At 38.4% G+C, this 27,514-nt stretch overlaps 1 protein-coding gene across 2 annotated transcripts in view; it reads right to left on the bottom strand.

The window, feature by feature from the left end:
* INTS7 (integrator complex subunit 7) overlaps positions 1 to 27,514 on the bottom strand; it is a 99,723-nt gene that overhangs the window by 11,825 nt on the left and 60,384 nt on the right. For both annotated transcript variants that reach the window (XM_028125825.2, XM_028125826.1), the window contains 7 exons: positions 24,650 to 24,889; positions 22,594 to 22,731; positions 21,298 to 21,504; positions 11,153 to 11,347; positions 10,536 to 10,639; positions 9,419 to 9,487; positions 4,413 to 4,545 (listed from right to left, as the gene is read on the bottom strand). In XM_028125825.2, the coding sequence (XP_027981626.1) occupies positions 4,413 to 4,545; positions 9,419 to 9,487; positions 10,536 to 10,639; positions 11,153 to 11,347; positions 21,298 to 21,504; positions 22,594 to 22,731; positions 24,650 to 24,889 (1,086 nt within the window). The remainder of the gene's footprint in view (positions 1 to 4,412; positions 4,546 to 9,418; positions 9,488 to 10,535; positions 10,640 to 11,152; positions 11,348 to 21,297; positions 21,505 to 22,593; positions 22,732 to 24,649; positions 24,890 to 27,514) is intronic.

Here is a 27,514-nt window from a genome sequence, read left to right on the forward strand (position 1 = left end):
GAACAGTCAGAGGAATGTGAAAAAGAAAAGCAAAGCTGGTGGCATCATAATTCCGGACTTCAAGCTCTATTACAAAGCTGTAACCATCAAGACGGTACAGGACTGGCACAAAAATAGACACAAAGATCAACGGAACAGAACAGAGAGCCCAGAAACGGACCCTTAACTCTATGGTCAACTAATCTTCGACAAAGCAGGAAAGAATGTCCAATGGAAAAAAGACAGTCTCTTCAACAAATGGTGTTGGGAAAATTGGACAGCCACATGCAGAAGAATGAAACTGGACCATTTCCTTACACCACACAGAAAAATACACGCCAAATGGATGAAAGACCTAAGTGTGAGACAGGAATCCATCAAAATCCTTGAGGAGAACACAGGCAGCAATCTCTTCGACCTCAGCCACAGCAACTTCTTCCTAGAAACATCGCCAAAGGCAAGGGAAGCAAGGGCAAAAGTGAACTATTCAGACTTCATCAAGATAAAAAGTTTTTGCACAGCAAAGGAAACAGTCAAAAAAACCAAAAGACAACCGACAGAATGGGAGGAGATATATGCAAATGACATATCAGATAAAGGGCTAGTATCCAAAATCTATAAAGTACTTCTTAAACTCAACACCCAAAGAACGAATGATCCAATCAGGAAATGGGCAGAAGACATGAACAGACATTTTTCCAAAGAAGACATCCAAATGGCCAACAGACACATGAAAAAGTGCTCAACATCCCTCGGCATCAGGGAAATACAAATCAAAACCTCAATGAGATATCACCTCACACCAGTCAGAATGGCTAAAATTAACAAGTCAGGAAATGACAAATGTTGGCGAGGATGCAGAGAAAGGGGAACCCTCCTACACTGTTAGCTGGGAATGCAAGCTGGTGCAGCCACTCTGGAAAACAGTATAGAGGTTCCTCAAAAAGTTGAAAAGAGAGCTACCCTACGACCCAGCAATTGCACTACTGGGTATTTTCCCCAAAGATACAAATGTAGTGATCCGAAGGGCACATGCACCCCAGTGCTTTATAGCAGCAATGTCCACAATAGCTAAACTGTATTGAAAGAGCCTAGACGTCCATCAACAGATGAATGGATAAAGAAGATGTGGTATATATATATACAATGGGATATTATGCAGCCATCAAAAAAATGAAATCTTGCCATTTGCAACGACATTGATGAAATTAGATGGTATTATGCTAAGTGAAATAAATCAATCAGAGAAAGATAAGTATCATATGACCTCACTGATATGAGGATTTTGTGAAACAAGACAGAGGATCATAGGGGAAGGGAGGGAAAAATGAAACAAGACAAACCAGAGAGGGAGACAAACCATAAGAGACTCTTAATCTCAGGAAACAAACTGAGGATTGCTGGAGGGGAGGCTGGTAGAAGGGATGGGGTGGCTGGATGATGGACACTGGGGAGGGTATGTGCTATGGGGAGCGCTATGAATTGTGTAAGACTGATGAATCACAGACCTGTACCCCTGAAACAAATGTTAATAAAAAAATAAACAAGAAACATACAAGCATATTTGACTTAAAAAAAAAAAATATATGATAAAGAAGTCAGCACAGTATACTGATGTCCAAGGCTTAACACCAAATCCCATGGGGAGCCTCACTGCCTTGTTCTTCCATCCCATGTCCATAGGGTGGCTTCCCTGTTCTTGTGGCCGTGGGTCCCTAGAGAGTGAGCAATGGTGGAAACTTACTGGAATTAAGATTAAGAATGACTATATAGTTCAACTCTACAGAATTCTGAAATTTTAGTAAGAGTACCTTACGTCAAAAATCCGTTTCACAAATTAAACTGAGTTTTGAAACTCCCAGCATAGCTGCAGATGAGAGTCACTTCAGTGAATCTTTGAGGGTTAGTAAAAGGAGTCATATGACTAGAATTTAGGAGTTCTAAGAATTATACGTATTTATTTATTTGAAACCACTTTATTGAGGTATGACTGACATACAAAAAACTGTATATATTTAATGTATCCAACTTGATGAGTTTGGAGATGAGTATACAACCTGTGACACCGTCAAAGATATAAAGGTCACCCAGGCTAATCCTCAATTTTGCTGATGATGCTCGTCACCCAGACAGGTAACAAAACAAGCTAGAACTAGAACCTAGGTTTCCTGACTCTTAGTTCAATGATTTGTTCTATTTCACAACGATTCACCAACTTAATTGAAAAAAAGCTACAGCACCATCAGAACACTTCTAACTTTGGGTGACCGAGAAATATTCCTGTTAGTCTACCCTCCCCTCCTCAGTCTACTTTCCCATCAGTGGCCCCAAAGCACCTCAGGGTGAAAACTACTCTACTCTGCTGGCTGCCCTTCTAAGCTCCTGATTCCAAGCAGGGTGCCACCTAGTTGCCTATGCTGTAAACAGTTTTAAACAGTTGCGCATGAAGGCTACACACCAGAAGAATCCACTCCTCACTGGTTTCAGGGTGTTGAACATTTTGTGCCCATAGACCCATAATACAAATGGCAGGTCTATTACTTGAGAAGACCACAATGTAGATTCCAACACGTTGGGTCTCTTTCTTCAGGTTTAACTGCAAACTCAACATTATTCATCTTCCTGCAACAAGGAACCTGGGAAGCATTTGCAGGGACGTCCTACTGGTAATGGAAGTCTGATGCCAAGAGTATTTGGGAGAGACATCTCTTTAAAGGATGGACTAAAAGCGGACCCCAAGTGACCTCAGGCTGTTCCCCAGCAAAAAGGCACCAATCTCTATTTTAAAATTGCAGATTTTACAATTCCCTCCAGGGACAGTGTGGACCGCCTCTGAGGCCACCGGCACCTGGGGCACACCTCCACAGGTACGTTAGTAGCAGATTACCATCAGAGGAAGAGTCTAGAGACATGAAGTCACATATGGTTAATGAACCAGCAGGAGGACTAGCAGAGCACCAGCACTCTTCTTTGTTGAATCTGGTACTTTCTAACATTTGTATTTAATTTAATCAATGTCTTGCAGAGATGTGTATATTTCCTTCAAAGATAATCTTTACACTGTCCCTTAGCAGCCAAATCTCAATGTCAAACCACTACCCTCATCAATTCAGTTCAGCAAATAAATATTGACAATCATATGTGGAAAGCAGTATGTCCAGGAAAGTTCCTGTCCTGAAATCTAATCTAACTCTTCCACAACACATCTTGCCAATTTCTTCTTAAACACTTGATAAAAGGTGAGAGTACAGAGTGAGAAGAGCGGGAGCCACAAGAGAGCTGCAGGGGATATCAGCATCTAATGGGCAGGCAGGGCAAGGGCAAATCTCCAAGGTGTAAGTTCACAGACAGGGTCTTATGGACTGAATGTCTTTATTCTCCAAACTCCTATTTTGAAGCCTTAGCCCCATTGTGTTGGTAACTGGAGGCGGGGCCTTTGGGACGTTATTAGGTTTGGATGAAAAAATGAGGATGGGGCCCTATGACGGGATTAGTGTCCTTATTAGAAAAAAAGTGACCAGAGCTCCCTTTCTCTCCCCGGTGTGAGGACACTGTGAGAAGGGGGCCGTCTGGAAGCCAGCCAGAGGGTCCTCACCAGGGACCAACTGGCTGCCACCTTGATTCTGGCCTTTCCAGCCCCCACAACTAGGAGAAAGAAGTGTCTGTTGTTTAAGCCACCCAATCTAGAGGTATTTTGGTATAGGAGCCCGAGCTAAGACACTGGGGAATGGCCAGACAGGGAGGAGAAACTCTGGGTGAGTGTGTGTCAGTCTGTCCTGGGGGGGGAAAGACTGAAGAGCGAGCGAGAGCTCAACACTCCCAAAGGTCGCAGAGATTCAGCAGGCTAAGGGGAAACAGTACACTAAGGACGTCAGTGGCAACCCCTGGCAGAAGTGATTCATTGCCAGGTAGACGATGAGCCCAGTTCTTTCTGTTTCCACTGGCCAGTGGTTCTCAAGCCCAGTGGGAGGACAGAATCACCTAGGAGCCTGGAAAAATACTAATGCTTGGCCCTCAACTCCAGAGATTCCAAGTTAACTGGTCTAGAGTGTGGCCTGGGTATTGATGCATTTTTTAAAAAGCTCCCAAAGTGATTCTAATGTGTAGTCAGGGTTGAGAACTATTGCCAACTTCAGTTGAATTGTTAAAAAGGAAAAAAAAAAAAAGAAGTATTATTTGCGTTCTGGGGGAGCAGATTCGAAATATTAACTATGCAGCAGCCACAGAGGTGCCAAGCGCTGCCATGGATTAGCTCATTTCATCCTCACGGCAAACGCTGCGAGGCAGGTACGACAGTAACCCTGTTATAAAACAGGTGTGGAGAAAACTGGCAGAGAGGTGAATTTACTGAAGTCATAGGGTTAGGAAGTGCCTGAGTTGGATAAAAACCCACTTCCGTGTAATAAAAACTCAATGAACCAAACAACACTTGCCATGTAAGAAACAGGGGTATATTTCCGATTGAGTGAGTCCACTTCCTCCAAGACGCGATTGTATACAGACATCATTCTCCGCTCATATTCACTGTCTGCGTGGGCAGCTCCAGTAGATCCAGATTCCTGGAAACTGAGGTCAAATCAGTATCAATTAATCACCCAAAATAGTCACCATCTTAATGTCTAAATGTGTCAGGCACTTTCTACATGTTCTCATTTATTTTGTAAAATAACAAAGTAAGCACTGCTGTTTCCATTTTACAGATGAGCCAACTGAGGCTTGGAGAGGTTAAGTGACTTGCCTTCAGTCACATAACTAATAAGTAACAAGCCCTAAATTTAAACCCAGACCTGACTTCAAATTATGTAAGGCTAATCACTTTGGTTGTTAGGTAGTAGAAAAATGTTTAACTGTTGCCTCTGCCATGAGGTGAAGGAGACCCAAGACATTTGAAAAGGTAACCAGCAGTATAAAGCCAGCAGGTTAAGTGCCACATAACCAGTGAAGATATATAAATAAAAGATCAGAATGTGGAGGGAGCGGGGAATGCCACGGGAGATAGGTCCTGAACAAACCACTGGGCAAGCAGGATGGACAAGATGTGGAGAGACGGAAGTGTGGTGGGCATTCAGGGCTGCAGAAATGGCATGAATCTAAAGCATGGACAGGGAAGGTGTGGGAATGTTCGGGGGAGAGCTAGCACACAGAGCATGCTGGGAAAGTTTTACTTAGATTTCCTCTTTCTTCCTCTACTGCCTCACACCCAAAAAGTATTTCTTCAAAGTATCTCTAAGTGAGAAAAGAAAGCAAATCTTTTGTATTCTAACTAACCTTCAACGGGATTACCTGAAAATGCAATATAGGTAATTTAGCCACACTGGGCATAAGACTGTTCTTCTTCTTCCCTTATTACCCTTTTAATACCTACTGTGTGTGTTAAAAGGCACCACTAAGGCACTTCACTTAGGTACTTTATATGGGTTATTCCCTTTAACCATTACAGCCACTCTAGGAGACAGGCATCATTATTTACCTGTAGTTCATGCATATGTGGCTCAGGGAGATGAAATTCCATGCACATATTTCTACAGCTAGGAGTGAATGATAAAGGATTCATCATGTTCATATCTGCCTGGCTCCAAAGCTTTGTTCCCTGCTCTGTACTATATTCCCTGCTCTGTACTGTACCTTAAGTTCCAATAAGACACGAACTGAACCTCATTTGTATGACTCTTAAGAAAAACTCTACACGCAAATAAAGCATAAAGAAATTAATTTTACATTTTGGTCTATGATATATTCGGAATTAATTTTTCTGTATGGTGTGAAGCAAGGTCAAAATTCTTTTTTTTTCCCCTCCCTATATAGATAACTAGCTATCCTAGCACCACTCATTGAAAAAACTATCCTTTCCCTACTGAATTATCTTGGCACCTTTGTCAAAAATCAAATGATCACATATGTGAGTGGTCTCTCCATATTCTGGGCTCTCCATTCTACCATCAAGCCAATGCTGCATTGTCTTAATCACTATAGCTTTATAGTAAGACTTGAAATGTTTGTTAAGTCCTCTACTTTAGCTTTTCTCCTTTATTCTGCAATATGGCAAATTACACCATTTGATCTTCTATTGTTAATCTGGTATTTCTGGGATAAAACCTACTTGGTCTTGATGTATTATCTTTTGTATATTGCTGGATTCCATTTCTACATGTTTTGTTAAAATGATTCTTATACCTGTGTTCATGAAGATCTGTTGTTATTCCCTTATTATGGCTTTTAATAGCTATAGGATTTGGATTGGTACTCTTACTTGATTTCTGATATTGGTAATCTGTGTTCCTTTACTGCTCAGACTAGCTAATATTAACAGTTTTATTGATCTTTTCAAAGAACCAGCTTTGGGTTTCACTGATTTTCTCAACTATTTATTTCTAATTCACTGATTAGTGCTTATATTTTTGTTATTTCTTTCCTTTAAATTATTTTGAGTTTAATTTGCTTTCTTTTTCTAGCTTCAGATAAGGCAGAAATTTAGATTACTGATTTTAAACTTTCTTTTTTATATTATATAAAAACATCTAAAGCTATCAATTTCCCTCTAAGCTCTGTTTTAGCTGCATCCCACAAGTTTTGATAGGTGGTTTTCTCATTTTCATTGTTTAACATATTTTCTAATTTCCCTTCTGATTTCTTGACCAACTGGGTTATTCAGAAGTCTTATTTAATTTCTAAATATGTGGGGATTTTCTAGAGATCATTTTTGTTAGTGCATTCTAATTTGTCAGATAACATATTCTATATGATTTCAATGCTTTAAAATTTGAGATTTGCTTTCTAGCCTAGCATATGGTTTATCTCATTAAATGTTCCAAATGCACTTGAAAAGAACATGTATGCTGCTGTTGGTATATACAGGTCAATTAGATCAAAATGATTGGTGGTGTTGTTAAAGTATTCTATATCCTAAGAAATTTTCCAACAAGTTGTTCCATCAATTACTCAGAGGGAAGTGTTGAGAACTTTGTAACTGTGGATTTATTTCTCTTTCAGTTCTGCTTTTTTTTCCTTCGGTTTTTGCTTGATATATTTGGAAGATCTGTTACTTTGTACATAAATATTTAGAATTATGTCTTCTTGACCCTTCTGGTGTTTCTTCTGAATGCTCTCAGTGTTCAATAAGGTCTCTCCATTTGGCTAGTTGGTATTCAAACATTTCTCAGACATGTGTGAGCTCTGGGAATTGTTCAGCTTATAGCTTCCTGGTAATTACTCTTTCCCTTGTAGTTGTTTCCCTGGCCGTGTGGAGTTTCCCTTTAGGTATGTGTAGCTCAGCATTCAGCCAAAGATTCACAGCCGGTGAAATTTCTGGAGCTCTTTCCCTGGAAAGCTTCTTCCTCTCTCTTGTATTCTGTCCTGCAAATTCTAGCTTCTTCTGGTTCCCTGAACTCTGATCCCTATCTCTTCACCATGTTCTGCTTTGGTTACTCCTCCCTGAGAGGCAGTCTAAAAAGTCCCTTCAGGGAGAGGAAAGTAAAGACTATTGTAGTGTTTACCTTACTTATGTCCCTCCTCTGAGGGATTACATTCCTGAGTTTCCTACTGCCCAGCATGTGAAAACAGTTAACTTACATGTTTTAGCTGTTTGTAATAAAAGGAAAAGTCCAGTCTTAGTTACTCTATCACCATCGGAAACTATTCCCTTATCGTTTAGGCAGTAAAATAAAGATTAAGTGCAAAGGAATCATGACAGAGCAAATAAAAAGCTAGAGTAGAAAAATGCAATGGACAACCATCTCAAAATATTTCTTCTTGATAATTCTAAAAAGTCGGGATGAGGCAGACAATCACATTCATAATTAGAGACGTTTACCCTGTCCTAATCCATATTTATTGTTACTGGCTCAGGCACTATGTTAGGTGCCAGAGATAATAAGACAAGGTCTCTTCTCCCCAAAAAGCTCCTAGGCTACGAAAAAGATAGACACATTAGTGAAATACCAACATTACGCCTCACTCTTGAGGTTTTTTAGCTGGTCTTCTTTATTTGGAAGATGCAGAATATAAAATCAAGAACAGAAGTTTTAGAAGGAATCCACTCCTTGCAGCTGTATATTATTGAGAATGAAACCCAAAGAACCCTCCTTCAAGGTGCAAACTTTCTTTTCCAATTTTTCCCTGCTATGAAGGGCAGAGGCTAGAGGAATAGGTTTGGAGGATAAGAGGGGAAGGAGAGGAGTGAAAAAAAGTGGTAGGAAGGACAGAGAGTAGAGAGTAGCATGTGTGAGCTGGCTGGATAACTCCCTTCACCCCCTCCCTGCTGACAATGCACCCAATCTGTTAAAAAGTCAATCAAGAAAAACACTTATACTTATTGTGCCAATCAACAGTACAGTGATATCTGGGTGCTAAGAAGTAAAATGAGTATGGCACAATAAGAAATGGTGTGATCCTCGAAGCATCAATTAATTGGCAAAGACTCTATAAAGTACATGGAGGTTTAAGAACATTTTGAAACTTAAAATGAAGGATTTTTTTTTTTTAAATAAGCCCTGCAAGTCGGAAGAGAAAATGAACACTGATGAAAACAGGATAAAAGGAAAAATAAGTGAATATTATATTAAAATGGATCGGATGAGTGGGGACAAAGATAGCCAAGTGGCCTAGTCTGAAAGCAGGCAGAACTTTAAAACATTAGCAAGGATCTTGCTATTGTCCTGAAAAGCAATGGTGAGTCACTATTTTAGGGTAGAGAAATTTCACTCTGTCTGTTAATACTCTCTTTGAGAAAGCTGACCCTGGAATCACAGGCCTTATTAATTGGAAATTATAGACAGTTGAAAATGCACATTCCAAAACAGAATACCGTAATGGGAAAAAAAACAGTGGATCATTCTTTAATAGAATATTTTGAATAGTTAATGGGAGAGGAGAAAAGAATATTAATAAAGCAAAAATAGGAATATCTTTTTGTTTAAGAAATCAAAGAATAAAAAATTCAAGCTTAATTATTAACCCAATTTTTCATACCAAATTTTAGGTATAGTATACAAGAAGAAAATATTCAAATTCAAAGAATTTCTTCCCAGTTATTTTTCCAAGTCAATGTTTTAAAAATAGGAGGCAGTGGGGCACCTGGGAGGCTCAGTCAGTTAAGCATCCTACTCTTGATTTCAGCTCAGGTCATGATCTCAGGGTCCTGAGAGCAAGCCCCGCCTCGGCTCTGCACTTGGGGCGGGGAGTCTGCTGGAGATTCTCTCTCTCCCTCTCCCCTCTAAAACAAATAAATAAGGCTTTTTAAAAAAAATAGGCAGAAGTAAATAAACAATGGGAGTCAGAAAAAGCAAGTTTTGTCACTAGGAGTGTGACCTCGGGCAAATACTAACAAAGTCCTTCTTCTCTGTTTGTTCTTCCATAATACCTCTTCCAAAACACATGTTGTGATGACTAGGTAAGATAACACTGGAAAATGTACCTTAATGTAAACTATTATTAGAAATACCTTGCTGATTCTGGATCCAAAATCAGGGCTTCTATTGCATGAGATATCAGTAAACAGCTCTGCTGCTGTCTGGATTAATGTTAAGGTTTTACATGAAAATAGAGAAATCCATGTAGACTTTATATTACCTGAATATCAAGTCAAGATGAGGATTATATTTTTAGTTAAGGTAACCATATGTTATCAAATTAAGTGGTTTGAGACTTCATTTTTTTTTTTTTTCCCTTTTAAGGGATATATGTTGTTTATAATAGTGATTCTTAAATTCTCCTCCGGGAAGAGTACTTCTGAGGCTGCCTAATGTGGGAAGGGGGAACCAAGCAGCAGGCTCTGTGATTCAATCACAGAAACTGTTCTCTTCCGCTTAGAAGTAGGAGTTTCGGTGATAAAAGTTAAAAGCAACAACACCAAAAATGGTCTGTAGTTGCTCCAGAGGTTCTGAAGCTGGGGCTCAAGGGATCTGGTAACCCTCCTGGGACTACAAAAATCTGCCAGGATGTGTGCATAAATGCATTTTGTAGAGGAAAGGGTTCATAGCATTCATAGGTTTTTACTTAGAAAACCAAAATGCCAAGCACTACTGATTTATAGGTCCCACAACTTAAAAACAATATATCTCTTCCTTCCTTTCAAAAAGCATTTGAGGCTGCTAATTAAATATGGAGAACTCAAAGAGGACTTAGGGAACCAAAGTGATGACTAAAACTACAGATCACTAATAAAGGTGATGGGAATCCGGGTTTTCACCATGAAGAAGACAGAGGTAACAAAAGAGAAAATGGTTTTCTGATGGGAAAATGTGTTGCCTTCTCCACTGTAGCTCAGGTGCGCACAAAGTATGCAGCACTGGTGGGACATGCGTTTTGGAGGCTCTTCCTAGTGGTGGAGAAAGACCACCACTGAGTCACTACTTTTTTTTTTTTTTAAAGCCTCATTGAAGTTAAAAAGTAAAATTATACTGCTCACACTAGATTTCAAAAGAGAAGTTATTAATTATAATAAATTTGTAGGCCAATCTAAATATACGTATTTTTAGTTAAGCATATCTAAAGCATTTGCTCTACGTTTAAAAGAATACTTCCAAAAAACAAGAAATATTGAAGCAGCTTTAGGATACAGTTCCACATTCCTCAACGTTGCGGAGTCAGCATCAAAAGATGCCTGATAAAGATCCCCGTATCGGGAAGCAAGGCTTCGGAATTCTTCCATGGACTGTTTCATCTAAAAAGAAGGAGAAGTATCAATTACAAGGAACATGCTATCATTATTGTATAATGATATACCACAAAAACCAAAACATAAAAAAAAAATCTATCCTCAAACAATCAAATCCAAAAAGTAGTTCAACCCTTTTCATTTCCATTCCATTCATGCTTATAAACCTTGTTAAATAAAATGAACAAAGATGGTAAACGAAATTCTAAATGTTTACACAATTACAATAATAATGCATATGACGCACAGAAACAAAAACATTGCTTTGTTAGCTTCAAGTTCCACTAAAACAATACAGTTATGAATATGTAGAATCTAGTGAGACATCATCAGTCATTTTGTCATTCTAATAAAACATCAGCCTATTTTTGGCAAGACAGATGAGTTAAGCATTTGATGGTTAATGTCCATTAGTCAAAGAGCTGATTTTTAAATTTCAGAAAATTTCATCTCACAACTAACCTCAAAAACCTCTAAAGTGTAAATAAAAACTGCACTGAAAACCAAGTGAAGACACACCTGATTGGAGATGCGACCACACCTCTGAAGGTCATTCCCTAAGGTCATGGCAATTGTCGTGGCAATTGCAGGTGGGGGGCTTGTCTTGAGGCTATTACAAGTACAGATAAGTTGAGAGAAGGCTTGTAGAAGGTCAATCCTGAGTTTTACAAATTCACACTGAAAACTTAAAGGATTCAGTGGTGTACTGGCAGCCTGGGGGGAAAAAAAGATGCATGTAAGATAAAAGTAAATGTAGTAGCCAGATGGTGCCACACAAAGTATTTGTCACCGTCTGTGCAAAAGAGCAGTAGTTCTAACATTGATGGATAAACACCTACGTTACAAGAGGAACGATGTGGTATTAGAAAGAAAAACTGACTAGCGTCAGCTGTGAAAAACTGTATGTTCCATCAACATTCAGGTTCCTCACTCCCTACAATCATGAAGACCCCGGCGCATGGGGGTTGGCTAGATTATCACCAGTAAGATATCATTTGAGGGACACTTCAAGGACATGATCATTCTTCCAAAACCCCCCTCATCATCACCTTCCCGCCTTTCTAACATGAAATTGTCATCACTGGAACCACTGGCAGGATTTTCCAAAGTTGGGAGGGGGGAGGAAAGAAAGATAAGGGCAGGAGAACCACGGTGCTCGACGGTCACTGTTAAAAAAGCATATTGCCTCATGGCTGTATTTTTCCACTGTGAGCCCAGATTAATTTACTTCTGAGCAGACACGTTAGAACGCACGGAGAGGCTACCAAGGAAGAACAGGTCAGAACGCACAAATAAGTTTCAATGGGGAAGAGAGGCATCAGGGCTGAGTCTTGGATGGCGACGAGTAGCAGTAGCTAGGTAGATGGGGCAAGGAACGTAAGTCAAGCCAGTGTGGGCAGAAACTAGGACCCCCGTTAACCATTCAGTAACTACTCTGGCAGAGGGCCTAGCATGGTGCTTTCAACAAAAGGCATACCAAAAATTTGCTAAACTAACAATAAATGGAAGCACAGTGAAAGTAATTTCCTCTGACGTGACTAGCTTAAACCATGCTGATGCCCTTTGCTCCTTAGATACTACTTCCATTCTAACCAGAGAGCAAGGCATTTGACTTTGCGTTTCTAGAAGTCAGTTACCATAGTACCATTTGGCCAAGTATCACATATTGACCTTAGCGTACTTCTCTCTACTTTTAAGTGTCAAATGGTTAAGTTCTGTTATTTGGTAGCATTCATATTTTACTCTATGAAACAATTAGCCACTCCCTATATCCTTTATAAAGAACATACATCTGCTCTTGTATCCTTCTCAAATGGCAAGACCCTTGATATATATAAGCTACGTATAAAGAGCTATATAAGTTAGAGGTAGTAACTGCACTCAATATATTGAATTCTGTGGTTTTCACACTTTTAGGATGCCTGTTCTAATCATGAAACAGCACAGACTAGGAGATTAGAGAGAACATTTTAATTGCTTTTAATTCCTTAGAGATTTAATTTGCTCTTGTAAGAAGGGAGATTCCCCCCTCCTCTGCCCTGTAAGCTGCTACCTGCTATTCTTAATTTACTGCTTGTCAGTAACTCTTGTCAGGGATACAAGTAGCTGTATATGATACTGTTCTGTAAATACAGTACAGATCATCTGACCAGACAAAAACCCTGGCCATCTTGTCCTAACATGCATTACAAAACTGAAAGAGAAGTAAGATGTAGTTATAATGAGGAAGATGTACTGCAACTCTGGATTTATTTTTGAGTATTTTACTGATGATAGAAGATGGAAACTCTGAAAGTGACTATGCATCTTGGACTGTGTTAATGCTGAAGGAAAGCAATGCTAGATATAGTACACATGTTCAAAAGAACATGGAAAAGATAGATTTGTCATAGAGGCCAAAGACTTTAAAAGGTAGTATCATCTGTAAAAAAAATGTAAAAGAAATAAAATTTAGATTATAACAGTATGAATAATGCCAATGAGAAATAAAAAGGATATTATTTTCTTTTCTTTGTATTGAAGCTAAAGCTTAAACACAGGTTGGGATTCTAAGGTTAGTATGTAAAGTAAAAATTGTATGCAATCAATATTACCCTTGAAACTTCCTCAGGAAGGAATTATTTTCAATGAATTCAACACAGGCAGGTGAAGGAACAACAAACTCGGAGCTTTCCCTAATGCTCACTCTGGGGTATCAGCTAATTGAGAAGAACTATTCCCACTAGTTGGACTGCTATTTTGCTTCCCCATTATTTAAATGACTATTTTTCTCCTTCCTTCCATTTTTTCTCGTTCCTTCTATCTTTTCCCCTAAACATATAAAGTTAAATCTTTTTTTCTAAAGATTTATTTATTTATTATTTGAGAGAGAGAGAGAGAGAGCACACATGTGTGTGCAAGCGGCGGGGGGGGGGCGCGGATAGACAGAGGGAGGGAGAGAATCTCAAGTAGACTCTCACCAAGTACAGAGCCTGATGCAGGGCTTGATATGGGGCTCGATCTCATGACCTTGAGATCACGACCTGAGCTGAAATCAAGAGTTGGATGCTTAACCAACTGAGCTACCCAGGTGCCCCAAGGTTAAATCCTTATTAGACATGCATATAATGCTACTTCACTGAACTTCTGACTTGTAGTACATATCCAATTTTCTAAATGGAGCTACCTAAAGAAACCAATATGGCTAAAAAAAAAATTTACCTGATGAGCTCAGTTAAAAAAAAAAAAAATTTACCTGATGAGCTCACACAATGGTAAAGAACATACAACCAAGAGTAAACCTAAACCATGGACCAGAAGTCCCTGGTAACCATCATTCTACTTTTGTCTCCATAAATTTGACTTCTTTAGATATCTCATATAAGTGGAATCATATAGTACTTGTCTTCTTGCAACTGGCTTATTTTACTTAGTATAATCTCAGATTTTGAAAGAATAAGCCAAGCATAAAGCAATCGTGGACTAGACTGTTTTAAACCAGCCCTCCTACTAACAACAGCTGTGAAAACTGAATACAATATTACAAACATAATATATTTGAAAGCACTGAAGAGCTTACTAAGGCAAAAAGGATTTCAAAGCCAAAAATCATGGAGAAATGGGAAATGCAAGGACGTAGGACTGACATTTGGTGACATTTTCTCCCTTGAGATGTTTGCTAACTTGAAAGCTGCTCCTGAGAGTCTGAGCAGAATTTTCAGCAGTCTCATAAGACCAGGAGGGGGCTGAGGAAAACACTTTAGGCTTTTGGCTGTAACCTCAAAGGGCTATGCCCTACGAGTTAGGAGAGCCCAAAACTATACTGGCCCTCCTAAGGACTGAAGCCTAGCTTTTAATCAGTTCAGTCCTTGGTTGGATTAAGGCACTCTTAGCCTAACTGCCTGCCAAAGGCAAAAAAAGATATATAAGGCTCTGGATGATGTAATCACTGTAACTTTTCATCTACATTGTCCAAAACCAAATAAAAAATAAAGCATACAAAAAAGACAAAATCCTCCAAAGCAAGAGGGGGAAAAAAGTCAAAGATACAAACCACAATAGATCCAGAAAACAGAAAATCAGATACAAATTTTTTAAAGTAACTATGATTAATATGTTAAAAGAAATTAAAAGACAAGACAGAGAATCCTGGCAGAGAACTGGAAAATATAAAATAACCAAATGGAAATTCTAGAACTGAAAAAAAACAAACCCACAATAAATGAAATTAAGAACTTAATGAATGGGTTTGACAGCAGATTAGACACAATGTAAGTTACTGAAGTGGGGGGTGGGTGCCTGGGTGGCTAGTCGGTTAAGTGTTTGACTCTTGGTTTTGGCTCAGGTCATGACCTCAGGGTCGTGAGATCGAGCCCCACATCAGGCTCTGCGCTCAGTGTAGAGTTTGCTTGAGATTCTCTCTCTCCCTCTGCCCCAACCCCCTTTCTCTCTAAAATAAATAAACAAATCTTAAAAAAAAAATTACTGAAGTGGAAGATAGGTCAGAAGAAAACATTTAGAGCTAAGAACAGATAAAAAGATGGAAGAGGAAGAAGAGAATGTAAGAGATAAAGGGACATGATAAAGAGTTATCATCGTTCTCTCTGGAGTCCCAAATGAGCCAGAAAGGGACAGGAAGCAAGAGCTAAAGAGACAATAACCCAGTGTTCCAAAACTGATCAAAGTCATCAAGACATAGATTCAAGAAGCACTATGAACCCCAAAAGGCATTCATAATGGTAAGAGTATAAGCTGGAAACCATCACAGGCAACTTTTGGCAGTATTTATTAAAGCTGAACCTAAGTTATCTCGTGACACAGCACTACCATCCAGAAGAAATGCACACCTCTACCAAAAGATGTGCATTAGAGTGTTCAGAAATTACTCTTAATAGTCCCAACCTGGAAATAACCCAAATGTTCCCCAATGATAAAAATGGATAAACAGATTGCTTTAACAGTCATCAAAAGAATATCACAGAGCAATGAAAATGAATGAACTACGGCAATATGCCAACAACGACAAAATGAATGACTCACACAAACATAAAGCTGAGCAAAACAAGCTAGAATCACAAGAATACTGCATAGGTCCCCAACTAATGCTAAAAAACAAGCCAAGACTAACCTATAGTTTTAGAAATCGAAATAGTGCTTACTTCTGGGGAAAAGGGTGAAGGGAGCATGAACTGGGGAAAATTTTTTTAAAAAACAGAAACCATAAAGGAAGAAAGACCAATAATTTAGACCACTAAGTCTTAGACTACTAAGAATGGCTGTTCATCGAAAGATAGAAAATGGGGGGAAAAAAGCTACAAAATTAGATGATATTTGCAACTCATATAACCTACAAAAAATTAGTATCCAGAACACATAAGGAACTCTTATAAATCAATAAGACAAACAACCTGCTAGGAAAATGAAAAAACTTCAACTGGAAGTCAACAGAAAAAAAAAAACAAAACACAAATGGCCAAAAATGAAACAAATAATTAATTGTTTCAAGAAAATGAAAAAGCAACTACTGAATGGGAGAAAATATTTGCAAGTCCTATATCTGATAAGGAGTTAATATCCAAAAAATATAAAGAACTCTTATTAACAGCAAAACAAAACAAACAACAATCTGATTATAAAATTAGCAGATTTGACTAGATTATTTTTCCAAAGAAGATATAAAGACGGCCAACAGGTATATGAAAAGATGCTCAACATCACTAATCAGGGAAATGCAAATCAAAACCACAAGATATCACTTCACACATGTTAGAAAGGCCATCAGCAGGGAGCCTGCTTCTCCCTCTCCCCCCTGCCCCATTTGTGCTCTCTCTCTGCCAAAGAAATAAATAAATAAATGACCAAAAAAAAGACAAAAACAAGTAAGTGTTGTCAAGGATGTGAAGAAAAGGGAACTCTGGTGCACTGTTGGCGGAAATGTAAACTGGAGCAGCCACTGTGGAGTATGGAGGTTCCTCAAAAAACTAAAAATAGAACTACCATATGATCCAGCAATTCCAATTCTGGGTATTTATATGAAGAAAACACAAACACTGTCTCAAAAAGACATATGCATCCCCATGTTCACTGCAGCATTATTCACAATAGATATGGAAACAACCTAAGTGTCCATCAACATATGAATGGATAAAGAAAATGTGGTATGTATATATAATGAAGTATTATTCAGCCATAAAAAAGTGAAAATTTGCCTTCTGCAACAACACAGATGGACTTGAGGATATTATGCTAAGTGAAGTAAGTCAGAAAAAGACAAATTACGTATGATCTCACTTATATGTGGAATAAAAAAACCAAAACCCCCCCCAAAAAAAACCACAAAAAACTTCAAGCTCACAGATAGAGAATAGATTTGTGGTTGCCAGAGGTGGTGGGTGGGTGAAATGGGTAAAGGGGGTCAAAAGTATAAACTTCCAGTTATAAAATAAATAAATCACAGGGATGTAATGTATAGTATCTGAGTATAGTTAATATTGTATTGAATGTCTGAAAGGTGCTAAGAGAGTGGATCTTAAAAGTCCTCAGGATAAAAAAGAAAACCTCAGCACAAAAAAGAAAACCTTTTCTAACTATGTATGGTGATGAATATTAACTAGACTTATTGTAGTGATCATCTCACAATATATACAAATATTGAATCATTGTGCTGTATACCTGAAACCAATATGTTGTATGTCAATTACATCTAATAAATAAAATGTTTAATTGAATTAATAATTTGAGAAATGTCAATCAGAACGTCTAGAACATACCAAGTGAGGGGGAAAATGTAGAGCGACAGGAACTCTTATACACTGCTGGGAGGATTATAAATTTGTAAACCACAACAGAAAGCCTCCTGGTATTAGCTAGTCAACTGAAGGTGTACACAACCTTGTGATTCTACTCCCAGGTAGTATATTAGAGCAGTATCTCTTAACAGAGGCAGGAGCGTCCTGGGCATTTCAGGAGATTAAGCATCTTTAGCCACTGACCATTAAAGCCAGTAGTAGTCCCCCTGACCCTGTGACAAAAAGAGACATCCCCCCACACTTCCAAACTGGAACAAGGGACAGATATGTAGCTTTGATTGAGGTCTACTGCCCTGGAGAAGGGTTTTCATTCTCAGTATACTAGTTACAGTTTGAACTGAGTAATTCTTTGTTGAGGGGGGTGGTCCTGTGCATTGCTGGATGTTTAGCAGCATCTCTGGCCTGTACCCACTAAACACCATGACAAATCATGATCACGAAAAATGTCTCTAGACATTGCCAAATGTCCTCTGGAAGGGCAAAATCATCCCCGATTGAGGACTGCTGTCCTAGAAAAAGCTTTACATATGTGTATCAAAAGATATGTACAAGAATGTTCATAGCAGTACTGTTTTTAACAGCAAAAAACTGGGAAGGTTAAAATTTCCATCAACACTAAAATGGGCAAATAAATTGACATATATTCATATGATGGAAGAATATACAGCAGTAAAACTGACCTACAGCTTCATGCAAGATGAATGAATCTGAAGAACATAATTTAAATAATCAGAGCAAGTTGAAGAAAAATATGATTCCTTTTTATATAAAATTCAAAAACAATATAAAATAGTACCTTGTTTAGAGTTCAAAAATGCATGTTAAAATTATAAAGAAAGGCAAGGGAATGGTATACAGAAGATTCAGGATAGTGATTACCTTTGTGGGGTAGGAAATGGTATACAAACATGGAGGAATATGCATGAATTTTAGAGGCAATGGTAATGCCCCATTTCCTAAATATACTAGGTATATTTGGATATTTGTTGTATTTTTTAAATATACCCTCTATACTATATATGAAGATATTCTACATATTTACTATTTTAAAATAAATAAAATGGGGCACCTGGGTGGCTCAGTCAGTTAATCTCAGGGTCCTGAGACTGAGCTCTGTGACGGATGCTGCGCTCAGTGGGGTCTGCTTGCCCCTCTCCGTCTGCGCCTGCCCCCGCCCCCAGCTCAGGCATGCTTTCTTCTTTCTCTCAAATAAATAAAATCCTTAAATAAATAAATACATACTTACATACATACATACATACAATTAACAACCCACCACTGGAGGCAGAATGCTAAGATTGTTCCTCTGCTTCACACTCCGCGGTGTCCACATCTTCCAGATTACAACAGTAATCTGAGTGTGGAAGAGATCTGTAACTTATTTCTAACCAATGGAATACAGCAAAGGTGAGGAATGCTGGGGGATATAATTTAGATCCTTAATGAAGTGACTGTTTATCAGTCAAAAGGGAGATTCTTCTGGGTGGATCTCTCCTAATCAGTCTCCTAATCAGTCTTAAAAGACAGTCTTGAAGGTGAGAGATTTTCCTGCAGGCCTTGAAGCTTCCACAAATTCGAAGGCTGTGAGGAAATGAGTTCTGTCAACATGAGTTCAGAAGAGGACGCTGTGCCTCCTTGGGCCTCAGACCAGACTGGCCCTGGCTGACACTGTGACCGTGACTATGACAGCACGATCAGAGGAGCCAGCTGAGCCTTGCCTGGACCTCTGGCTCATGGGCACATGGGTATTGTCCGGGCTGCCCGAGTGGCTCGGTCAGTTAAGCGGCGGATTCCTGATCTCAGGGTTATGGGGTGGAGCCTCATGACAGGCTCCGTGCTCAGCACAGAGTCTGCTTGTCCGTCTCCCTCTGCTCCTCCAGCTGCTCCTGCACTCGCTCACTCGCATTCTCTCTTTTAAATAAAATCTTAAAAAGGGGGGGGGTTGTCTCAAGTCACTAAATTTGTGGTAATTTGTTACACAGCACAGAAAACTAAAATACTTTTTATAATTTTTATTCTTAAGTAGCAAGATAACTCAATCATTAATTAGTGTTGGGAAATTTAGATACTCAACGTTGCCATTCAGTCCCCGTAAGCACAGAATTTGAACTTCTGTTTAGTTTGGCTGAAGCAGGTAAAAAGCAGAATTCTCACAACTGTACAATCTCATGTTGGGTCATTCATGTGGCTGGCGTAGGTCAGTCCATGCTCATATCTTCTCAAAGACACAAAGCTACTGTCAAATCTACACTTGCCAAATGAATGATTAAAATAAATCTTTAAAAGACCCTTTATGGTATAGTACAATCAGAAATGTGGTAAGTTCCAAATGACTGTAAGAATCATACTGCCTTCCTCTCTACCCTACTCTCAAGTAGAGGATCATTTCCTGATTTTTTTTTCAATCCTCAAAGTAGTATCTGGCACTAGTAAGTGCTTATAGTCTGCTAAATAAAAGAATTCCATTTCCAACAGAGGTGATGTAAGGCCCAATAACCTGCCTTAGGTCATAATATGTTAACGGCAGAAAGAGATCAAGACAAGAGGTTTCTGTCTGTCAACTGAATACTTTCCTTCTATGTTAGAATCAGTCCTTAATTACTGCCAAGCCTCATTAAATACACATACCACACAAATCATTAAAAGACTATTAAATATTCAACAGGATTTTCACAATATTAATTTTACCTGCTTTGCTGCTCTGTGAGTTTGTTTCACAGTTCCAACCATTTACTGTACTGAATGATAAACAATTTTCTGCTCCACGTGAACTAGAAAATGAAATAATTCTACTGACTGCAACCAATAATTGTACCTTTTGATTTTCTGAGGCATTTATTAGTCTGATACAGGCAACAACACTCTTCTCAGAATAATCAAGAGGAAAGAATCACAGCAGTCAATGCTACCCTTTAAGATGGAGAGAAGCCATTCCTATATTCCTGTTTTAAAACAGCAATCAATCCTAGCCAAAAAAAATTATACTTCAAAAGATATGTACCCACAGTATTCTGAATATTGTCTCTTTTGTGACATCTGTTTATTCTTTATTCTACTTTAGAGCACTTCTTTGGGGATGGCCCACCATTAAAAATATTTTAGATTATGGGATAAATGTATATAAGCAGGTACCAAAAGTTTTATGGTTCCATCTAAATATATACAATTTTAAAAGCTGTGTGATAATACTTACAAAATGTTTAATGTTAACTATATAAACTCTTTAGCCTTAAGGGGAAAATAAATCTTTGCATTAATACAGAAAATGCTCATCTTGGGTACAGGTTCTTACTTCGGAATATAACCAATTTCAAGGAAACATAAGAAATGTTAATGGTCTACCCTTCTTGCAACCCCTTTATAAGCTCTCCTGGCAGAGAAAACAAGAATAGGAGCTGGCTGACTCTTAATTTAGAATAGGAGGGGTAAAAAGTGGGACACTAGCATCCTTGACAATTTCTTCTTTATCTACAAAGCAAGAAACTTTAGCTTCTTAGGGAGTAGCTGCCAGGCATGAAATGGGTTGTGGCAGGGTTTACATTTGATGGTTGGTTCTGACCCAATACCTCTTATGAACAGGAGTCTGGAAAGGGAATATCCTATCTCCTGCTTATCCTTTCTGCATGGATTCAGTAATCCACCTCGTATGTGGTACCTGGTACTTGATAAAAACAACATGATAAACTTCCATCAATTTATGAATATGAAAAAGTGGGGGAAGGGTTAAGGATTTACTACCATGTCCTATTATTTAATATTGTTAAATGTATTTATCACCAGATTTTTCAGGGTAGTTCAAACAGAATAACCCACAAAGAAAATTGAGACAATTCTCACACAAGTCATCATCACCAAAGGAGAGTCAAGAGGACTTACTGTTAAGGAAGCAATCCCTTTGTGGTAGAATTTTAAAGACTCAGCAATGCAAGAAAGTGCTGAACTATAGTTCTCCTCCTGCAACCCGGTGAGGCACTGTTCTGCATGTGAGAACTCCTTCAGACTATTTAGCCAGAAGTAGAAATGTTCTGAAGCAACCTGAGTCAGCAAACTCTGATAAAGCTCTCTGGCCATGTCATGGTTACCCTGAAAAAAGGGGGGAGGGTGGGCACATGATGAGGTTCTCACACTTGAATTAGCTGAAAGGCAGCTGAAAGACAAACTCAAAACCCTTGGATAAGTTTTTAACAACCATTCCTCACATTATATAATTCTCTAAGACTCGGTCTAAGTATTTCTTCAGAGAAAATATGCTGAGCTGCTTTTATGTAACAGAACACCTTTAGTTCTTTTCTAAAACAGTTCCAAAGAGAAAATAAATGGAATTAACTATAACTTAAGTCTAGAACTTTAGTTCAAACTAGAGAAAGTGTAAACACTGAGTGTATGTCATTCTGTATGAGCTATTTAGTGAGGCGGGGACGGGCTGGGGACTCCAGCAAGTTCCCTGAAGTGATTATCAGAAGCATTGCACCTGCCTCTGGAAATGACTGGGGGAGGGGAGCTGTTGGGGGGAATGTGAGTGCCACTGAAGGCCTGGGGGCCAGGGATGCTCAATATCCTGCAGCACCTGGATGCTTGGGGGTGTTAGGTATAACAAAGAATTGTCCTGCCAATAGAGCTCTCCCCTATTTGAGAAACGCGGTAAAATGAGAACATGCATTACAATACCTAGAATAATGCTTCTCAAACTTTGCTCTCTGGACTTGTATCCAAAGGATTTCTATACTACCCAAGCTCTATATTTCCTCTCAAACAAAATAAAAATTGGTAGGCTTTCCATATGACTGAGAAGGGAACAGCATACCAAAACTTGCCCCCCACTCCATGTAAGAATGACAAGGTTGGGGGGAGGGAGGGAAGAAAGATGTGGGGTACTGATAATGGAGGACAGAAGTGGTGGGTGGGAGGCGACTGTGGATATGAGAGTATAGGGAAAAATGAAGTGCCACTAATAACCTTCAGCCAGAAAGAGCTCATATTTTTTGAATTCCTGTAGAATTTACCCTGTAACAACATACATACCATTCTGAAATGAGAAAAGTTAAAAACTTTCAAGCCCATGATTAAAACGTACTTCCATATTTATTTTCAGTTTTGACTAGGAGTCAGAATCACACAATCTAAGCTTTGCTATTTTTGCCAACCTGGGTCCTAGAGAAGGATAATACATACCATTCTGGATGCCTGTCTGGCAATTCGGTACACAGTCCATCCATTGGAGACACTTTCAAGCTGCTGTTTAATTACTGCCTTTACTTCAGCAGAGAGTGCTTTCTGACTGGCCACAAAAATCACAGTGGCCAAACTCACCTAACATTGAGCGAGAAGTAAGAGAAATAAGGAAAACATGTAATTTTATCCAATGTCACAGATGACTTTACCCAAAAGGGACAAAAACTAGAGCCCATCAAATTTGTTTTCCTTTGACATTTATTAATTTTCCACTTTGAAGTCATTAAGCAATTTATTCCATTGCTCAGAGCATTGTTTACAATAGCAAATAATTAGAAACAATGCCCATAAATATGGGTAGGTAAATTATGATATAATCACACAATAAAATATTATATAGTAGAGAAATGGGTAAACTAGAGATACACTTATCTCTATAGATGATTCACACAAAATAGGCAAAGATGGACAACATGCAAATGATTTCATGGAACAAGATAACATTTATATAAAGTTAAAGATATGCAAAATAATACTGCTTATTAATTAGGATATATTCTAAGGTAGTAAATGTATGACATGCATGGGGATGATGAACATGAAATTCCGGACAGTGGTAACCTCTGGGAGAAGGAAGAAGATATTGTAAGGGAGGTACAATTCAACTAGACTGGGAATAATTTTCCCTAAGCTAGGTGATGGATGCAAATGTTTTCATATTATTCCTTATATTTTTTGAATACTATGTTTCATAATTTAAAACTGCCTCATAACAGTACTAACAAAAATGGGATAAAGAACATTAGTTGGAAATGCCGTTTCAATAAAAAATAAACTTCACTAAAATGCCATTTCAATAAAAATAAACAAAAAAATTTGCTTATTAGTATTCTGAGGCTGATACATACAAAGGTCCGTATATATTGTGAAAACTGTATGATGTTATTCCCATGACCACTGCCACTTGGTCACCAGGGTAATCTTTCCTGATAGGAATGAGACGGGGGCAATCTTTTACCCAACGCCCCCTGGAGGATAAAATATAAAATGGGCTTGAGTAAGAAATCTCATTTCCTTTTTCCACAACCCCTAACTTCGGATGACCACAATAAGGATTACATCTCATTTATGCTTATTTAGAATGAAGCCTACTCTCAGCCCTGGAGAACTTTCAACTAAACATTACTATATAGCTTCTGTGCCTTCTGTTTCTAATCACACACCTTTCTCAACCCCAGGACTATACTGAAATCTAAACTGGATTCTAAACAGGTAAAGAGGTCCTGAATTGGAAAAAAGCAACTTGGGTTAATTTATGGTCACTGTTAATCATTAGGTCTTTAACTTACACTTTTGAAAGTATATAACAGGGTTTAGTTCATTATTTGCTTTGTATAAGAAGGAAAAAATTTTATTTTCACTTTGTAATAAAATAAAAATATCAGACTGAAGGCTTTGCTACACTAAACTGATCTGACAGGGCTAAGGAAGAAGGCAGTTTTAGATCCGAACTAAACAGAGCTTTGTAAATCAAAAGTTGGAAATAGTCAAAAGCTCATCGTTCCACTTCTATTCTGACTTCAGCATACTCTTGATCTTACATAATTACTTTAATCTTTTTTTTAAAAAAAAGGTTTTTTTTTTTTTCTTAAGGAAGAAAATTTTATTTTACTAAGAACATGTCATTTTAGACAAAATCAACATTTTTTTCATGGTTGTTAATACTTCAATGAATACTCAATTTGAGCTCTATTCTTCATTAAGATTTGTTTATTTGAGAGAGAGAGTGAGCAGGGGGAGGGGCAGAGGGAGAAGCAGAGAATCTCAAGCAGACTGGGCAATGAGCATGGCACCTGACACAGGGCGTGATCTCATGACCCTGAATCATCACCTGAGCCAAAATCAAGAGTCAGATGCTTAACCGACTGCGCCACCCAGGTGCCCCAATTACTTTAACCTTTTTAAGTAAAGTCAAACAGTAACATTGATTTCCTAAAGTAATTCCCACTAGACCAGATCTATTCATCCCCAGTAGGTTCAAAAGGCAGCTCTTTACCAGAAGTTCTTGTTGTTTGTCTGTGGCTGATCGTCCAATCACCTTGTAGAGCTCCATGAGGTCCCCAAGCATGCCATCACCCAGCACCGGCAGCTGCATGGCAATGGCTGCCAGGCAATGGCACATCAGGATCCGCGCAGCATCCTGAGCACTGTGCAGCTGGGTCAACAAGGTCTCAACCACTGACTGGCTAAGGTGAGGCCTGCCCTTGGCCAACTTCACCATACAGTTTAGAGCAATCTGCATATTGAATAGAAAATGGACCAGTTATACTTTGAAGGTATTAACAGAAGCTTTAAAGAAAGAACTCTGTATAGTTATTAAGAAAAATCAAGGAACAGGAAAAATCAAGGAAAAGGTCTTTTTGTAGGCATAACATTTTCCTTCATTAAGAAACACACAGCGTACTAAATCTTATGAAAATCTACAAATGTGCCATGTTTTAAAATGAAAATAAGTCAGGACTGTATATTAACCACTCATTTCAATCTAAGATTATTAAAAAAAAAAAGACTTGAAGAGAAAATCACAATGCTGAAGAGGCAAAATACACGCCAAATGGGATCTCACCATACTGCACTTTCACTGCTTTTCAAAAATTGCTTCTAAAGTATGGTTTGTAAACTTAGCTATGCCAGCATCACCCAGCATGCTAATAAAAATATAGATTCCCAGACCCTACCTATTCCAAACTTAATGGATTAACTTTTTTTTTTAGTATTTGGGTTACTGATAGTTTGAAGTTCAAAAAAGGTGTCCTAGGTGACTCTTAAGCACACAGAAGTGGGGAAGAAACTCCTAATTTTCTCTCTCACTTCTCACCTGAATTCCAAAAAACCAATTGGCTTTAGAACTTCTATTCAGGCCAGTTAATGGCATCAACTAATATCCCAGCCACCAGAACCAGAAAACAGAAGTCCTCTCATTTCTAAATAGCCAACTGATTGCTACATCTCGTCATTTCCACTTTTGTCCAGTTTTCAATATCTACCTGCTTTCCATTCTCTCTACCACAACATAAATCTCTCTCCCTAATTCCAGTCTCTTAAAAAGATGGGCCCATTAACCCATCCTTCACACTACAGCCATGTAGCTTTCAGTATGAGTTAGGAAGACACAATGATGTCTTCAGAATCTGACGATCCAGATTTGAAGATCAGCTTGCCCTTGATTAGCTAGGTATCTTTCAACAAGTTATTTTATCTTTCTGAATCTTAATTTCCTCATGAGTATTAAAGGGGGAAAATTTCACTCAATGGGTTTTTGTAAAGAAGGAAAGAAATGTATATACAAGTTGTCAACAAAGTTGGGCACATAATAGATCCATTTAAATAACAATAATTACAAAGAAGGTCACAGCATGTCCATTACTTTAAAATTTTAGTATCTCGGGTCACCTGGGTGGCTCAGTCATTAAGCATCTGCCTTCAGCTCAGGTCATGATCCCAGGGTCCTGGGATTGAGCCCCGCATTGGGCTCCCTGCTCGGCAGAAGCCTGCTTCTCCCTCTCCCACTCCCCCTGCTTGTGCTCCCTCTCTCGCTGTGTCTTTCTCTGTCAAATAAATAAAATCTTTAAAAAAAAAATTTAATATCTCACTACCTATAGAAACAAGAAAAAGTTCCTTGGCATGATATTTGATTATACTCCATGACAGAGCTGCAAACAATTTTTCCAATCTTATATATTATATCATCTAGCCATAGTGGGTTATTCACCATTCTTCCAACATAACAAGTACATTTCTGTTTTCATGCCTTTAGTAGCAGCGGTCCCTTGGGTTCAAATGATCTTTCCTCAATGTTGAAATTCTACGCCATCTTTCAAGGCTTAACTCACATGACATCTCCTTGTGCAAGTCTTTGCTAACATCCTTAGTTGAAAGGCATCACTCCCAACTCTGTCCTCTCATTAGAATTGCACTTCTGTTTGTACTACACCAAGGAACTTAGTGCATTCTGCTTGCTATTCTAGTCCCTTAGATAAATGTCAGTATCCTCTAGCTGGGGAACTCCTCTAACACAGGGACCTTTGTGATCATCTATATATGTCCCACTGTGTTGAGTCCAGTGTTTTATTGACACCTACAATTGGTGGGAAAAGGATCTGGTTTGTTTCTTTCTCTCTTTCTCTTTTTTAAACTTTTAAATAAATTTATTGTGGTTCCAAAGGGATTCCGGGGATGAATCACTTGCCAAACACATGTTGCCTACTTCCCTTTCCACCTCTTACCAGCTTTTATTTAATGGTATTAATATCTTTACTGTTCATCACTATGACATCAAACCTTTCCTTAACATGCTAAACTAAGTTATGACTTCCTTCAAATCACACCTTAGACAAGCTATCGTTCTTATAATCTCCAATGTCTACCTAGTAGCTTTTTACTTCTATTAATCCCACTTCTCTTAATTTTGTACCATCACAAATTATATTTCATATTTCACTCCAGTAAGAGTAGTCTCATTTCACATTTTGAAAGTCTTAAATATCTCTAGTATCTTAAATATAGTAAAAATATAATAAGAAATCTTAAATATCTCTTACCAGTGTCACCTCAGATTATAAACTTCCTAAAGTGCAGGAGCTCTGCCTATTTCCCTTTGCTTTATATCATCTAGGACCTTCATATGTATTTACTACAACTTAATAAACACTGTCAACTGATGGCAAAATAAGCCAAAGCTCAGATTTTTACTTTGTCTATCCTTTGGAATAACAATGGTCAACGTGATAGTTTTGAAAGTGAAGATCAAGGGCAAATGTTTGTTTGAACCAGAGTTGACAAACCACTGCCCTTTGGCCAACTCCAGCCGGGCTTTATAAATAAAGCTTTACTACCACACCACCACGCTGCCTATCCGTTC

This window comes from Eumetopias jubatus, unplaced genomic scaffold (assembly GCF_037043125.1).
Source record: "Eumetopias jubatus isolate StellerSeaLion01/CBP00866 unplaced genomic scaffold, mEumJub1_p1.0 scaffold_12, whole genome shotgun sequence".
In the NCBI taxonomy this organism is placed as follows: domain Eukaryota; kingdom Metazoa; phylum Chordata; class Mammalia; order Carnivora; family Otariidae; genus Eumetopias; species Eumetopias jubatus.